The sequence below is a fragment of the Daktulosphaira vitifoliae genome, unplaced genomic scaffold (genome assembly GCF_025091365.1).
Source record: "Daktulosphaira vitifoliae isolate Bord-2020 unplaced genomic scaffold, ASM2509136v1 Scaffold_1, whole genome shotgun sequence".
In the NCBI taxonomy this organism is placed as follows: Eukaryota; Metazoa; Arthropoda; class Insecta; order Hemiptera; family Phylloxeridae; genus Daktulosphaira; species Daktulosphaira vitifoliae.
Window position 1 is genome coordinate 66,055,230 of NW_026099572.1, and position 16,472 is coordinate 66,071,701.

The window sequence follows — 16,472 nt, forward strand, 5'->3', positions numbered from 1 at the left end:
ATACTATTAAGTTTTATTAAAATATAAAAACTTGAATAGAAATCAACAAAAATAATATTAATATTTTGCGAAATATAAAGAAAATAAAACATTGGTAATTCTCTTTAAAAATAATACAAGCACATCATCACAGAATTATTTGCTATAATAAAACACTTTTAAATTTATTTACAAATTCAATATCTATAAAATATATAATTGTACAAATAAAATAAATAATCATAATTATGTCACTCTAGATAGGCAGTCTGTAAACTTTGGTATAAGTGCTGATTGTGTTTCTAAAGCATTTATGACTGGTCTGATTGTTGTGGATGATCTGTAATAATTAAACAAACTTTGTTAGTAAAATTACATAAAAAAATATATAACAAATGAAGTCTATATATTTGATTGTAATTATTTATTATAACACATTTTATATAATATATCAATATAATAATATCAAACTAAAAAAAAAAAATAAAATTTAATTTGATTTACAATTTATAAAAATATTGTTTAATGAAAAATCAATAACTTGTAAAGATCATATAACAATTATATGATTATAATTAACAGAATATGTATAAATGTTTTTATAATTGCATACAATAAACAATGTTTTTATGAAAATATATCATAATTTATATAAAACTATATTGATAGTAAATTGAGTGTCAAAACTAATTGTTTTTTTTTTATAACTTTCATAATTAATTTTGTTCAAGAAAATAGTTAAATTAAGAAAAGTAAACCAATAAATGATTTTATGTACAATGAACTAGTCAGTTTATTAAATAAAACTATATAAAAAAAAAAAAAAAATTCAACGAGATATCTATATTAGTTAAAGTAGTATTTATAACAGTTTTTAGATTACATTTTCCATGTTAATTGTTTCATATATAATGCATAGTGCAAGATAAATAAAGCAAATTTAAGAAATCAATTAATTTTACTTCACTATATCTCTGCTGACAAATATATAACGTATAAAAGGCATAATGAAATATTTATTTTACTTTTAAACTTTGTGAAAGATAAAAATAAGTAAAAATGTGCAATATACATACCGATTATGAGCCATATGACTTTGAACTAAATGGCCAGCTGTTAAGGCAGACATAAGTGATAATTCCCCTGCAAGAACTGTAGCACAAAGAATACGTGCTAGTCTTTTGGCATTTTCACCAGGTGACTGAGAGTTAGGCCCACGAACACCTAGCATTTCTAAACATGCAGATTGACCGGGCAATGCTGTTCCACCCCCAACAGTACCAATTTCAACAGAAGGCATAGTACATGATACATAAAGATCATCTCCAAAAGCTTCCATTAATGTCATACAATTACTACTAGCAACGTTTTGTGCTGGATCCTTAAAATTAACTATAATTACACTACAATTCATTCTAAAAATTACTTTACACAATATATTACCTGTCCAGTAGCTATATAGATAGCTGTAACGATATTAGCAGCATGAGCGTTATTTCCTCCAATACTACCAGCAATTGCTGACCCCATTAAATTTTTACTTATGTTAACGTCAACTAAAGCTCTAACTGTAGTTTTTAATACGTCTGTTACGATTTTAGATGGTACAACAGCTTCACTAACAACATATTTTCCTCGACCTTCAATCCTGTAAAAAGAATCAATTGATGAATTGTAATATTTAGAAATGTCAATTTTTATTAATAACCAATTAACTGCAGCTGGCTTTTTATCTGAACAAAAGTTTCCACTTAAACTTAAGACATCCATATCTGGAAAATACATTCCGATAACTTTAAGCGATTCCTCTGTTCCCTATCAAATATATCAATTTAATTAATAATAGTACATATTTATTAAACTATATTCATAACAAAAATACTATTTTGTCCATAATTACTTTTGATAACATATTCATTCCCATAGCATCACCAGTAAATGCAGTAAATCTAATAAATAAATGTCGACCAGCAATACGAACTAATAATTTGGTCAGTCTAGCAAATCTGCTAGTAGAATCAAATGCTGACTTGATAATTTGGAAGTTTTCTGGATTATCCATCCAAAGCTTAGCTTCACTAAATGATTGAATAATGAACTAATATACATTTACTTTGTTATATATTAAAAATTATACCTAGCAGTGGTGACTGATGAAAATCGAACAACAGGCCCTCTTGTCATACCATCATCAACTACTCTTGTTACAACTCCACCACATAGTGTTAAAGCTCGACAACCTCTATTAGTACTAGCAACTAAGCATCCTTCAGTTGTAGCCATTGGTACTTGATAAAATACATCATCTACGAGTAAAGGTCCTGCTACCCCTACAGGTACTGCTACATAACCTATGACATTTTCACAATTTGTTCCCAATACCTATAATGAAGATTAATTTACCAATTAATAAGTTGGCTAAATTTAGAATTTTATTGGTTTACTTTTGAATAATCATAACCAACATATGGCAATTTTTTTAAAGCATTTTCTAAATTATTTTCTTCAGAAATAACTTTTCTTCTTAAACCAACTCCTCGCTCAGGATCATTAACACATTTTTCTAACATATAGGGTTTAATATAATTTTTTTTTATTAACATCATAACTTCAGTATCATTTAACTTTTCAGCAGATTTCTAAACATACATTTTAAGATGAATTAATATATGAATTAAAATAAACATTAAATATTTCATTAATTAATAAGAGGCAAATAAAGAAATTATGTAAAAATGCAAAGTTACAATATCTTAATAATTTTTTTTCTAACTTATCCAAGTTACAAGATATCTTATTTTAAAATTGTAATTTTTTTTAATGATACCTGAGTTTTAAAAATTGATAAGCACTCATCAAATGATCTTAAAATAGAATCTTTTTCATGTTCATCATTATTTCCAATATCAGTTTGTACTATTTTATCTAACAATTCACTATTTTGAATATAATTATCTGTTTGACTTTCTGAGTGTTGAGTTATTTTTAATACATCTCTTATAAGTACATTTTCTGCTTGGATTAAAAATAAAAACATTAATTTAACACATTTCACAAATACTTGGATAAAATAATATTTTTTATAATATTTCAAAAATTTGCTTAAAAAATGATATCTGCATACTTGATGTGTTAAATAATAATGGTTGGTTTACTGATGCAAAATGATTCGCTAATTCATCTCGATCACCAAAAAACCAAAACCACACAATCATAGACAGCAAAAGAATTAAAATAACTATATGATCAGCACCACTAGCCATCCAACTAAGATTAAAAAAAAAAATATTTTGATCATTAATGTATATAGATAATGATAGTAATTGATAAACAAATTGTACATACTGTATAATAGAGTTTTGAACAGAACGTTGATTATTCTCTTCAGTCTCATTGAAAGCTGCAAATTTTGTAACTTGAATTCCAAGCATATTATCAGTCTCTGTTTCCATTCCACTTAATGCCCAACGACTAAAAGTTACAATGTAAATAATATAAATTAAAATAAAACCGGATATCACCCTACTATTCTTAAAAATAGAAAAATATTATGGGAATACATTCTATTGTAGTAATATTTATTTAAATAATACTTTTCTTATGTTTAGCAATCTTTAGTATAATACTTCAAAGAACAAATAGTCCAAAAAATAGTAATAATAACAATAATAATGAAAACATACAAGTATTGAAAATATAAAAAAGGATTTAAGACGATAGGTCGTGTTTCTTATGTAAATCCTAGTCACTATTTTTAGAAACTATGAAAAGAATCCTTACCTCTGAGCATGAACAATCATAACACCAACTGACATTATCACCTTCACACGTTGCGTGATTGGATCAGTTTTGTGATCATTACAAATAGCTGTTATTTGAGACCTATCACCCCAAAATGGCATGCCATTTTCGTCTCCTCCTCTTAATAACTGTTAAATAATGTAATAGAAGTTTTTATTATCTTTAATTTTCCTTTTTAATGAGGAAAATTAACTTACATCTAACACAAGTGACAAACACGCTGGATAAAAACTCATCATTACAACATAATTTACAATAAATGACATACAAGTGAATAAGCACAGTGTTTCTAGACGTTGAACACCTGAGAGCATCCCAACACTAATAACCAAGCTACATACAATTGAATCTAATGAAAATGATGGACCAATCAATGACATTCCTTTGGATATGTTGTTTATGACATCAGATTGTGAACAACCACTTAATGCAAATTGTGCTAATAGACTAGCTTTTTTTAAGTTTACAAGTAATACTAATAGGAACAGGAACATAGCATCTCTAAAAATTAATAGTATATTAATTAATATAACAAAATGAAACCATTATAAATAACTTAAATCTCACTTTAAATCTCCATTTAAGTAATGAATTACAATAGTACTAAATACAAATGTTGAAAACACAGTGAACATAGCAGCTATTCCTATAGAAAAATATATTTTAAAAATTAATTTTTATTGTTAACCATATTATTTGTAAAAAAAAAATTATATGAATAATGATAAATTATGTTTAATCAGCAATTTAGTAAAAATATTTTTTACATAATCATTTAAAAGAAATTGTTAGTTAATATTTATAATTGTTAATAATTAAATGCATCATTTTTCAACAATTTTATGGAATTCCTTGAGATTTAATAATTTTTTTACATTTTTAACCTTGAAAAGACAAATGCCCTTAAGAAAAAAACAATATATTTAAGTCCCTTCAAAATGAATTGAAAGAAGGCTATATCAATCAGAGAATTATAATCCTTTAATGACAAAACAAAATAAAAAGCTAACAGTAGACATTACAATGCTTTTTTTTACATTGACCTTGTTAATTAATGACTAATTTCTTAAAATCAATGCATTATTTTCTAAAAAAAATTCATCAATAAAATTTTTATTTATATTATTATTACAACTGATAGATATATTATTTCATTTCTAAGTGAAAAAATGATTTTAAAATAATTTTGTTTTCAAAATCCTATGTAATAAAAAATTTAATAATTTAATTATCTTTTTAATAAAAACAAAAGAACAATTTTAAAGAGTGGTTCATAATTATTAATTTTATTATTTTATTAAAAGCAATTGACATTTTTACATTAATGGTTTTTTTCAAATTTAATGGCTTTTATTCGATACTACACTTTTAATCTCTATTTTAAGCACAATAATATTTTATAAATAATTTGTATTATATAAAATAATAAATAAAGTATATATTACCCAAGACATATTTAGATTCTAATTGTCTAAGGTTATTAAATTGATAGTAACAATATAGAACTGCAATGCATCTAATCAATGTCATAAAAATTACATCTATGGCATGTGTTTCATCCTGCAATACATTTTTTCCATTATAAATAGTCCATTTTTTTTATGAATTGTACGATAAAAATGTCTTACATCAATTTTTGAACTATGCAGAGGTATATTTGGAACAGCTGACAGTATTGGGTCTGGTGTTTTGTCCATAGATAGCATACAAGCCGTGATGGTTAAAACACCCACAATCACCTCCCATGGATGACTGGCACAGCCTTTTCCAATACCACCAAAAATATTATCAAACATATTGGTGAGATCTAAAAAAAATTTAATTTAAAAACATTTTAGAATAAATTCTTCAAATAAATATCTATTGAACAAAAATGAATAAAAAGTAATTATTGAAAATTAATTAATAGTAGTATTGAGTTAATATGTTTATATATAAGTCTATATTTAAAAAATATTTTATATTTTTATAATATATATATATATTATTTTAAATCTGTGGTTTAACTCTATTTGTACCAATTTTACAGTTAAAATAAATAATAAATAATAATAAAAAATCACTTTAGAAAACAATGAATATTGGTGATATTTATTTAAATAATTAAAAATGAGGTCATCAATTTTATAGGCAAAATTTATAGTTTTGTTTAATGTATCAATATTTCATATACTCTATGGCAATTATTAATGAATATTTTTTTAAAATAATTATTGTTCATGAAATGTATAATACGAGTAAACATATTAGTATACATAAATTTTAATATATTTATACATAACTATAAACGTACTAAATTTATATATTCAGGAGGTATTTGAGGATACTTAGCACCCACAAAATTATTTGGCTATTTACGCCACTGAATAACGAAGGTATAACTAAATCATAAGAATGAATCGTGGATTATATTTTTTTTAAACCTACATTAGAAGGTTGCTTACGACTAAAGAACTTTTTTTTACAAAAGTTATTTGAAAATACAAGAATAATTCATTTTAAGATTAACTCTTTCAGAAATTCAACTCACTCAAAATATAATTTTTTTTTTCAAATAATATTTTATAAGAATATTTACAAAAATAAAATTTTAAAAATCAATCATAAAAAATTTTTTTTTTATTATAAACATTTTTGACTAAACGATGGAATTAAATTAAATATAAAATAATTAATAAATTCACTGAAACAAAAATGTTCATACGTGATTGATAGAATAAGAATAAAAATCTCTTTTCGTGACAGTATTTGAGGTACATATATTAAACTACATATTTGTCGAATTATGCCTAAATAAAAAAAAAATAAGGCCAGTCATTCAAAACTTCGCATGGATCAAATTTATAATTTTACGCAAGACAATACGACAGCCTATTATAACTGCTATTAATCAATATCACTCATCATAAGTTGAATACATGGTAGAATTAATTAAAAATAATAATCATAGACCATAAAATTACATCCAAAAAATAATAAAATACATCGTTTATTTTTAAGAAGATGCTCACCTCCAAAATTAGGTTAAGACCAATATATAAAACTTAAATTTATCTATCTAAAAATTAAAACATACAGATCAATAACTACAGAAATTTGACCCTCAGGATACTCTAAATCATAACCAGGCCAAGTACATGTTTTTAGAAATGCGGCCTAGTTTAGCAATGGTCAACGAGCTTCTTAGTCCTTAAAATATTAGCAACACTATTACAGTAAAAAAAATGAACAATATCAAACGTACATTCTACGACACTAAAATCCATTTTTATAATTAATTAAACCCAATCGTCTTATACAATTTTTTGTAGTTATATACTACAGACTATCTAAATATAAATTTCAAATGGCTTAAAAAATACGGAGATTCTCTATTACTTATAAAAAATAAGTACTATAAAAAGAGATGGAAGAGAAAGTGAAAGTAGTTTACCTTGGTACTATACATCGACCTTATAACTACTAATACTATTTTGTTTTTGATTCTGTTTTGTAGTCACAGTTTTCTTACACATTTTAACTTTCATAAAAAAATGAAAGATTAATTCTATGCAGTTTAAATTGCTAATAGCTTGTTACAAGCTATTACAAGCTATGATAAAATTAAAAACAAATTATTTAGATTACTTTTCAGTAATTTGGCAAATAATAAGTTTTCATAAATCTAATAATTTATTTAAGATTAATTAATAAAATTAATAATTTATCAGAATCTTAAGCTGTATCATTGGTTTTAAACAGGGGACAGTGTGCAATTATAAAAACTGAAATATAATACAACCCATAAAAATTCTTATAAGTAGTTATAACCAGAAACCTTTATTAAAAATAATTTTAAGTTTATATATAAATTCTACAGTTAGCAACTAGTTTTGGATAAATAAGTCATAGAGCTTCAAAGACTTTAAGTAAAAAGCATCATTTAATTATTCTAAGTGTTTAAAACTCAGTTTTTTAAAAGATACTTAAAAGAGCAAATCATCTAAAAAAGTCTGTAAACTATAATAGCATCTAATCGAGGATATTCATACAGAATACAAGAAACCGAAAGCGCAGTTTACTTTCCATAGAGCATAACTTTGGTAAAATAAGATGATCTAAATATTAAATAAGCATAGCTTTGGAAAAAACGGAAAGAATACTAATATTATTTTTGTGTTTTCTTGTTCAATTAAAAAATTAACTCGATGTCTGCTGAAAAAACGCATCTCATTGTATCATTTAAGAATTGTTATAATATGTTTTAAATTTACTACAATAAGTACCAGATTAATATTTTTGAATATTTTTTTCTTCTGAAAATAGATTTATACGTAATTATTAATAATAATTCATTGTTAATATTGTGAATTATTAAATCAATTATACGAAAATAAAATAAGTGGACAAAGTAGAATAAATGGTTTTTATATTATACTATATAACTTATTTAGAATCAAATTTCAAATGTATAGGAATATTACACTGAAATACCTGAAATTTCGTGTACCGGTATTAAAACTCAAAAGTATTTAAACTAAATAGTAAGCTGTTTATTAAAAATTAAAATCAATATAATGGTGCATATCTATACAGAATAATAAAATTTAAATCCAATACACAAATCATTTGACCAGTTGGCGCTGAATAATATATTTAAGATATAACAAATAAAGTATAAATAATTAAATAAGTATTATTAACTGCCAGCGAATATTTTTATCAAGTAACTATTAAACGAATATGACACATATAATATAAGTTTTATGTTAATTGTACTTTGAAGTAGCATGATGTAACAAAAGCCATTACCAATTCGTTATTACAACTTGCTTTTTAGTTGCTTTTAATTAGTTTGTATATCCCTATGCATTGGAAAACGATTCCCAGTAATTATACTAATCGATTAGACAATATTAAAACTATTTTATTATAATAATCAATTATATAACTGGGTAATATATTATGTAATAGGATTAAAATGTTTTATTTTTGATTTTTTCTTTTATACAAATATAATAAATAAATAAATTATAAAGGCTACTCTAAACAATTATAAATTAAGAGAAACCAACTAATAATTAAAAATAAAATTTAAGTAATTATTTAGTTTTTTTATAATTTTCACAATACTTAAAAAAATACAATCATTTTATTATTGATAATATTTAATTATTCAATTATAAGTGATTTTTTTTTTAACAAAACTCATCAGCATCCAATGTTATTAGTTTTAATGAACTTCAATTTATCTATTTTATAAAATTTAATTATATAAAAACTTATACTTTTATATATTTAAAGAATGACAATTAATGTATTGTATATTTCAAAATTATTCACAAAATAGTTTTAAAGGAATAAAAAAATAAACGAAGGGTGACCGACCCAAAATAAAAGCGAGGAGAAAGAAGATTAAAATAAATAAATAAAAAACCCTGTGCATTCAAAATAATTTCTACACTTTAAGACGTAATTGAATGTTTAAGTAGAACATGAGAAGTCATAAACTTACATTTTATATAACTTTTATTGTTTATAAACATAGGGTGTTTCACAATGATCTAAAATCTTATTACAAGACAGGAGCAGAAAATGAGGCCAACGATACAGAAGCACAAAAATTGTGGCGGTCCTGTTCGTCCTAAAAAGTGTTTGCATTACTCAAAAAAAAAAAAAAAATGCGATGAAAAAAATCTTCAACATTTTTATAACACCCTGTAATTAAAATTTCTTACTAAAATTAAAAATCCATCTTTTTATGTTTTCAAGTATGAAAATTTAGTACATACACACATATTTGTAATAAATATTACATATTAAATATAGCCGGCCCTATTCATAGGGACCCTCGTCGGTATATGGATAAGAAGAAATTGCTCACTTGCCTCCATAGCCGGACCATTCCTGTCACAAATGTATGATAGCAAATTTAAATAATTGATTTCTTTAAGTTCATATTTTTCTACGATACAGTAAATATAATTTATAGAAATCGAATATACAAATTACTCTTTAAAGTTTCTAAAGATAAACTAGTTATAGGAATCAATCAATCTGTAATAATATTCAATTAAAAAAAATAAATATGACTAAAATTGATGTACAAATTGGTATATTTTATCAAAAATTAGTAACATATTATTGAGACTAAACTCGTTTTTTATTTCATGGCTCAATGAATAATTTTTTAAACAACAAAATTTATTCACGTATAATTTTCTGCTAAGTATCCATTTTGGTTGTTCCATAATTCTATCGCCACCTTTAGTTATACTATATTGTTGTATTTATGATTTATACACAGTTATCTATTGTTCTTTAACAAAAGACTGTATCGTACTCTAGTTCTGCTTCTATATTGTACTACAAATACGCGTAAACACTTCAAATGTACAGTAAATTATGACTAAAAGATCATTTACTGGTAAAAACACGAAAATTGGCAAAAGTATGTCATTCGGCATTTTAATTTATCACACAAATACCTTATTTAGTATCGCATTGAAGCTAAATACTGAAAATTGAACATTTTTTTAAATATTTAAAAAAATTTAGATACTCTAACAGTAATTTTGTCATTCATAAACAACGAATTACAACACAATGTGTAAGCACTTTTAAAAAAGTAACAAAATTACTACATAACAAAAAATAGTAAAATTCATAATATTTAACATAATTTTTATTAGAAACATTAATGATTATTTTCAACAGATATTTTTTAAAAGAATTTTTCAGAAAGAAGCAAAAAAATCCTCATAATCATAAATTAAAAAAATGTCACATTAACTTAGATTAAAAATCATTTATGAATTATTGTTTCTAAGGAACGAAAAATTATTTTTCTTTTTTTTATTTATAGGAAAATTACAATCTATACATCTGTTGTACAATAAGCAAATATTATAACAAATTTATTTACAATGACAAATGAGGAATTTAAAAATTCCCTATTTAGATTTTTGCACCAGCAGTAATTAATGACTTAATAAGTCTAATATTTATAATTAATGATGATGTAAAGGCGTACATTTAAAAAATAAAAATAGACACGAATATTTGCAAATTAATAACTTAATATAATGGAAGACTAGGAAATGAATTAATCCTATGAAAAAATTCTGAACTCCAACATAATGCAACTCTGCATTATTATCATTTAGAAAGAGATGTTTTATTAATATTATTAGAGATTTCACATTTTCCGTTTTAAAATTTTAGAGTGCATTTCATATTATTTAATCACATAAAATGATTAGTTTTTTTATTATTCTTTAAACAACATTTGTGTATGTGTGTGTAATCTCGTTGAATCGAAAAATTCCCGAAAAAATTAACTGTATTAATATGAAATGAAAAATTAAACTTTTAATATACTAAGCAAAATATGATTAATATGATTTAGTCATAAGATAAATTATTATTTATTTGAGACTGTTAATTTAAATTAAGTCTATCAGACTTTATAATTATAATTACTCATAAAAATATAACGAGTGAAAAATTATATGTAATCATTAATATATCAATGGTATTTATTAATTGTTGTACGTTACCTTTTTATAATAGTATGTTATATCAAAATTTAGGTTTTCTCAATTTGAATAACATATAAATGGTCATATGAAGGTCAAAACACCAACAATGAACAATCTACACGACACCATTTGAAACATAAAAGATTAAACAAAAATCAACTCGATTTAAAATTTCTATTAGGCGTTAAATAATCAGAAAGTAGTTGCTAAATAGAAGAAAGTAAACAAAGACGGTCCGGATGTGTGTATTACGTTCAGTAAACTGAAAGAAAAATGTGCCGCACAGTTTTTATGTCGAATACTGAAGAGTAGGAGTGAAATGTAGTTAAACTAATACGAAAGATTGTACAATGCAATTCAAAAAATATTTTAATATACCATAAAAAGTTAATAAAATACATTAAAGAAACAAAAATGAAGTAAAAACTTTTCTCGTCTCGATTTGTTAAAAAACGGTTAAAAAAAAGTTAAATAACATTGATAACAATTTTTCGCTGGGACTTATATGATAAGCATAATACTGTTTAATTGACTTTTGTACAACTTTTATAAAGGGGGACGTATTTAGAATACATTTTAAGGGGTTGACTTATTTTTTTTATTTAGATAAAAGCATACTAGAGATCATTATTTTGCTAAAAAGTAAAGTGAAAAATAAGGTCTTGAGATCATATTTTGTAAATTTTAACTTTAAAAAGTATTGATAGCGCGGGTCTGAAAGAGCGGTTACCCCCATTGTCCTCCCCTTAAATACGCTCCTATCTTATATTATAATAAGAATAGTGTGTTTGGAAACTTTTAGGTTAAAAAGTTGTAAAAAAAGTACGAAGCAAAAAGAAGTTACCTTAAACTTTAATCAATAATATAATTACTTTTAATAGTGTAATAAATGTTCTAGATTTTGTGTGTACTCAAAATAATTGAACATTAGTGTTTTGGATTTAATTGTGAGAAATAATACAAAAACCAAAAATATTTTGCTACCCAAGCAAAATTTTTTGGCTACTCTCATTTATATCTTTAAAAAGATGCCCTCAGGGTCGTATCCAGAATATTTTTTCGGGAGGGGTCAAAATATGTGTACATATATAGAGGGTTGGGTTTAAATATATACTGAGTAGCACTGATTCAATTGAGAACTTTTAAAACAATTAAAAATTCTTTGTAATTTTGTTTTGGAAAATGTCTCTTTCTATGTTTTTTTTAATGTCAAAATAACCTGTTTTTAGCAAAAAATTTAATGGGTCGATAACAATTTTAGAACAAATAGTTATTGAGGTACAAGCATTTTAATATGTGTAGAGTGAGTGAAGTATGGATTATAAATTTCAAATAAAACAAGTTTTTTTACTGTAAAACATCATACCCATTCTATGTACGAAAATCCTTGTAACTCAATAATTTAAAATAAATAATGTAAAATAATACATTATATTTTAAGAGTTGCATTTAAATAAAAATATAAATACATCTGGCTTCTGCAAGGAGAGTGTAGGGGATGTCACTCCAAGATTTTTTTATTATTCTAATCAGAATTTCTTCAATATTCTTATAAGATGAATTAGACACTTTAATTTAACTAACTGGTGTAATTTCTCTACATTAAAAAAAAAGGTGGGTTTATTTTTATCATTAGACATTTTATGACCTCATTTCTCCTCTTATATGGGTAAGAAAATGTTAATAATTTTAATCATGAACCAATCATTATCTTAATTAATTTTTTTCTATTTTATAAAATAATTATTTATTTATTTTGCTAAAAAAATTAAGTTGGCATACTTATAAGATAAATAGAATAACATATGTCATAACAAAAGAAAAAAATCATAAAAATAATTATTTTAAAATATATTAATTGACTAATGTAATCCCTCTGTATATGAACTAAATATAAATACTGTATATAAATATATTAACTTAAAAATATTATTACTTGCTAACTAAAACAAGAAAAGATTCACAAAAGTTTCTATAAGAGAAATGTTAAATTTTCAATGTTTACCTATGTTTAAAATCTTTTCTAAAAGCTATTGCTTGTGCCATAAAGAATCGTTAAACCTATATTGCCCAGCACAATACAATCAATCACTGGTACGTACATTCTAAGGTATGAAGTGTATCGACTGAGCTAGGTAGGCCACAAAATCAGTAACTTAAATAAAATAGAAAATATGATTAAAAAAAAATTTTATAGATTCTATTACAAAGAAACTATAAATAAATGGTCTAAATTTTATTATAATTATTTAATAATAGCAACAATTTCAAATATAAAATAAAAATGTTCTTTGATATTTTTTTTAAAGTAAGTAGTTAGTTGTATTATTTTTTTTTTTCAAAAATGTATCAAGAATCAAATCTAATGTTTAAAAGAGTTGAATTAATAAGATTAAAGACCTATATGTAAATAAATAAAATCGAAAATTTAATTTTCCTTCTTAGGATAATAGCTATATTTTTAGATTTATTTGAAATTATTTTGATGCTGTAATTGTACCTATTTCTTAATTATGAATCTCTAATCTATATTTAATTCCTAAAATCTTAGGTTTAATAAATCAGGTGAAATGACCAATGAAATAAGCCTTTCTTTTATTTAAAAAAGAGTTACTCATAAACAGTTGTTTATTGTTAGGATAAAAACTATCAATTTTTTAATTTAATTATTCAATAAATATTTACGTTTTTTAAGAGATATGAATAATATATAATTTTAATACCTTAGTTTATGCTATTTGGATAGCAAAATTGTTAAAATAAAATGAGAAAAAATATTATAGCTAAAGATAAAATTAAGATTCTAGGTCAACAATAAAGTGTCATGATTATTTTGGCAGAATTATAAAGATTAATTAAATTATTTAGCTATTATTATTTCAAAATCAAATAAATTTTAAATAGGTAAACTTACTTTTGCTTTTTATGACGGCTTACAATTTTGTAACATGTCATTACAATTGTTTTGTTTTAAATATAAGTACAAATTAAAGAAAAACTAAACAGTCTGATAATTACAGTTAAAATTTTACTATGAAAGTAAGCAAACTATTCACCAATCAAAAATTATTACAACAGTTTGCGCAATCATTAATAAATGTAAATTTTATTAATATATATTGCTTCACATTTTCTCTAATGAAAATTTGATAACTGTTCATACATACTCATCATATGACAGAATGTTTTTTATGACATTGTTGTTATCAGGAAATTATGAAAGCGGTGATAACGATTAAAAATAATCAATAGTCCAGCTGTTAACATCGCTCTTCTAAATAATAATTTCTTTAGTACAATTTTTTTGCTATGCATTCAAGAGTCGAATTGTTGAAAAAGGTTGAATACATGTACACATTTTAGTATGAATTTTGAACACATATCAAATTTGCAAATACATTAGAGAATAAGCTAATCTAATTAACAAACTTATATTAAAAAATTGTTTGCTTTGTTTTAACATACATAGCTAAACATTAACTATTAAGTGCCAGCAATGTGCTAGGTCCTACGTCCCGTTCTCTCGATAGAACAGTAATTTCTAGGAGACCCGGCAACGACAGTCTCGATAAGTGTTCGAGAGCAAAGTGATAATCAATTATTGATTATCACTGTATTATTACAGTAATATATACAAAGAATATATGAAATGTAATCTGTGGTACAACACTTAAAATACCTCTATTAAATATATAAAAGAGATACGGAAAAATAATTAAGTGTTTTAAGAGTTAAGTATTTTTTTAATGAATTTGACATAATCATTTAATTTTATTAACCTTAGAGAAAAATGAATTTTGTATAAATTTAAAAAATAAAAACACAATATTAAGTCTGTAGCTTGCATAAAAAATTATAGAAAAAAAAATGTTTTAGGCTGCTCTTCAAAAAAAGGTAAAAATACACTTTTCTTCTTTTTACACTAAGACATCGATAAAATACATAAAAATGATTGCTCACTGCATACCAAGTATGCAAAAAAAGATAACATTGCATTGAAATTTTCATATAAATGATTATACATCAAAACAAGTTAATTTTATTATGAATTAGTTATTAAAAAATAAATTCAGGGAAAATGAAAATATGCAGTACATATTATGCACACATCAGACATCCCCTTAAAAATATGCTTATAGACATGAAAAAAAATAACATACAGAATGGTCAGAAATTTGTCTGGATGGGTCTGATTGGAATCAAAAAGATGTATTATAAATACTACTTCTGCTGAAAAAATTGTATTGGTCCATACACTTTTCAATAAGTTATAACATTATAAAGTTAAAAATGTAAAAAATAAAATCGATAATTTTCATACAAAAATATCAAATGATAGATAAAGACAATATATTAATAAAAAAATTATATTGATTTGATCATTTTAGAATGAAATAATTAGCGATTTTTAAATTTGTAATTTTTTTTGGAGATTTCCTCTCCCATTTACGGAAAACGAGGGAATTTTTTCAATATTTGAGAATAATGACTTCGACTAAATACGATTTGAGATCTTTTGACGTATCGTTAAAAGAAATCGGTTCGGTGAGAGCTGAGAAAAAGTGGTAACAGACACACACAAAAAAAACACATTATAGTAAAACCAATACCTTCTCAGCATTGCATCGAAGTTAAAATTTAATTACTATGGAAGTTCCTTTTTTTCATTTATATGTTAAGTATGAACTTTATTTGAATTAAATTACTAATAAAAAAACCTAGCACAGTGGGATTGCGGCACAGTGAGGGCGTGGAATAATTGGGTCCAGTATAGACTTACTCTGGCAGTGATTAAAAACACACTATCATAAGAAACACTTCGATCCAAATCTGTAGATAATGTTTAATTCTAAGAAATTGGTGGATTATTACAAAAGCAACATCAACTATTTCCTTAATTATATCCAGATTAGTAATTCTTAGATTCAAAAATATAATATAAAATTATATATTAATTAATTGTTATATTGAATTGTTTTCGAATTATTATTGATATTGATTTATAATATGTTAAAAGTAATAATTATTAACCTCTTTATTTCGTCCTTTAAAGTAAAAGTTTATAATACAAAAAAAAAAACGAATTTATTACAATAACTTTTAGCTCAACTTGTAAGTTTAAAATGGACATTATTAAATAGAAAAAAATGAAATTGTTAAGATTAATAAGTA

The 16,472-nt window shown here is 23.9% G+C and overlaps 1 protein-coding gene across 4 annotated transcripts; it reads right to left on the minus strand.

The window, feature by feature from the left end:
• Positions 1 to 124: 124 nt before the first annotated feature.
• Positions 125 to 14,430, minus strand: LOC126896415 (3-hydroxy-3-methylglutaryl-coenzyme A reductase). Of its 4 annotated transcripts, none has more exons than XM_050669173.1 (16): positions 14,215 to 14,430; positions 5,409 to 5,587; positions 5,226 to 5,340; positions 4,348 to 4,426; positions 3,978 to 4,281; positions 3,760 to 3,908; positions 3,325 to 3,450; positions 3,104 to 3,246; positions 2,807 to 2,994; positions 2,424 to 2,618; positions 2,117 to 2,361; positions 1,880 to 2,057; positions 1,688 to 1,794; positions 1,423 to 1,627; positions 1,056 to 1,360; positions 125 to 319 (listed from the first exon to the last, which is right to left on the minus strand). In XM_050669173.1, the coding sequence occupies exons 2-16, from the start codon at positions 5,574 to 5,576 to the stop codon at positions 226 to 228; spliced, it is 2,601 nt and encodes an 866-aa protein (XP_050525130.1). In that variant the 5' UTR covers positions 5,577 to 5,587; positions 14,215 to 14,430; the 3' UTR covers positions 125 to 225. The 4 variants fall into 4 exon arrangements, with proteins under 4 accessions (XP_050525130.1, XP_050525133.1, XP_050525132.1 ...); XM_050669176.1 differs by having other exon boundaries at positions 2,807 to 2,991; positions 14,215 to 14,429; XM_050669175.1 differs by lacking the exon at positions 14,215 to 14,430 and adding an exon at positions 13,306 to 13,323.
• Positions 14,431 to 16,472: the final 2,042 nt, after the last annotated feature.

Bases quoted from the DNA above. Each gene is read 5' to 3' on its own strand.
- LOC126896415 (XM_050669173.1), bottom strand. From the start codon at position 5,576: ATGTTTGATAATATTTTTGGTGGTATTGGAAAAGGCTGTGCCAGTCAT. The intron at 5,341-5,408 runs GTAAGACATTTT...AATGTATTGCAG, and splicing joins TGCATAGTTCAAAAATTGAT to GATGAAACACATGCCATAGA. The intron at 1,361-1,422 runs GTAATATATTGT...GTTAATTTTAAG, and splicing joins TCTATATAGCTACTGGACAG to GATCCAGCACAAAACGTTGC.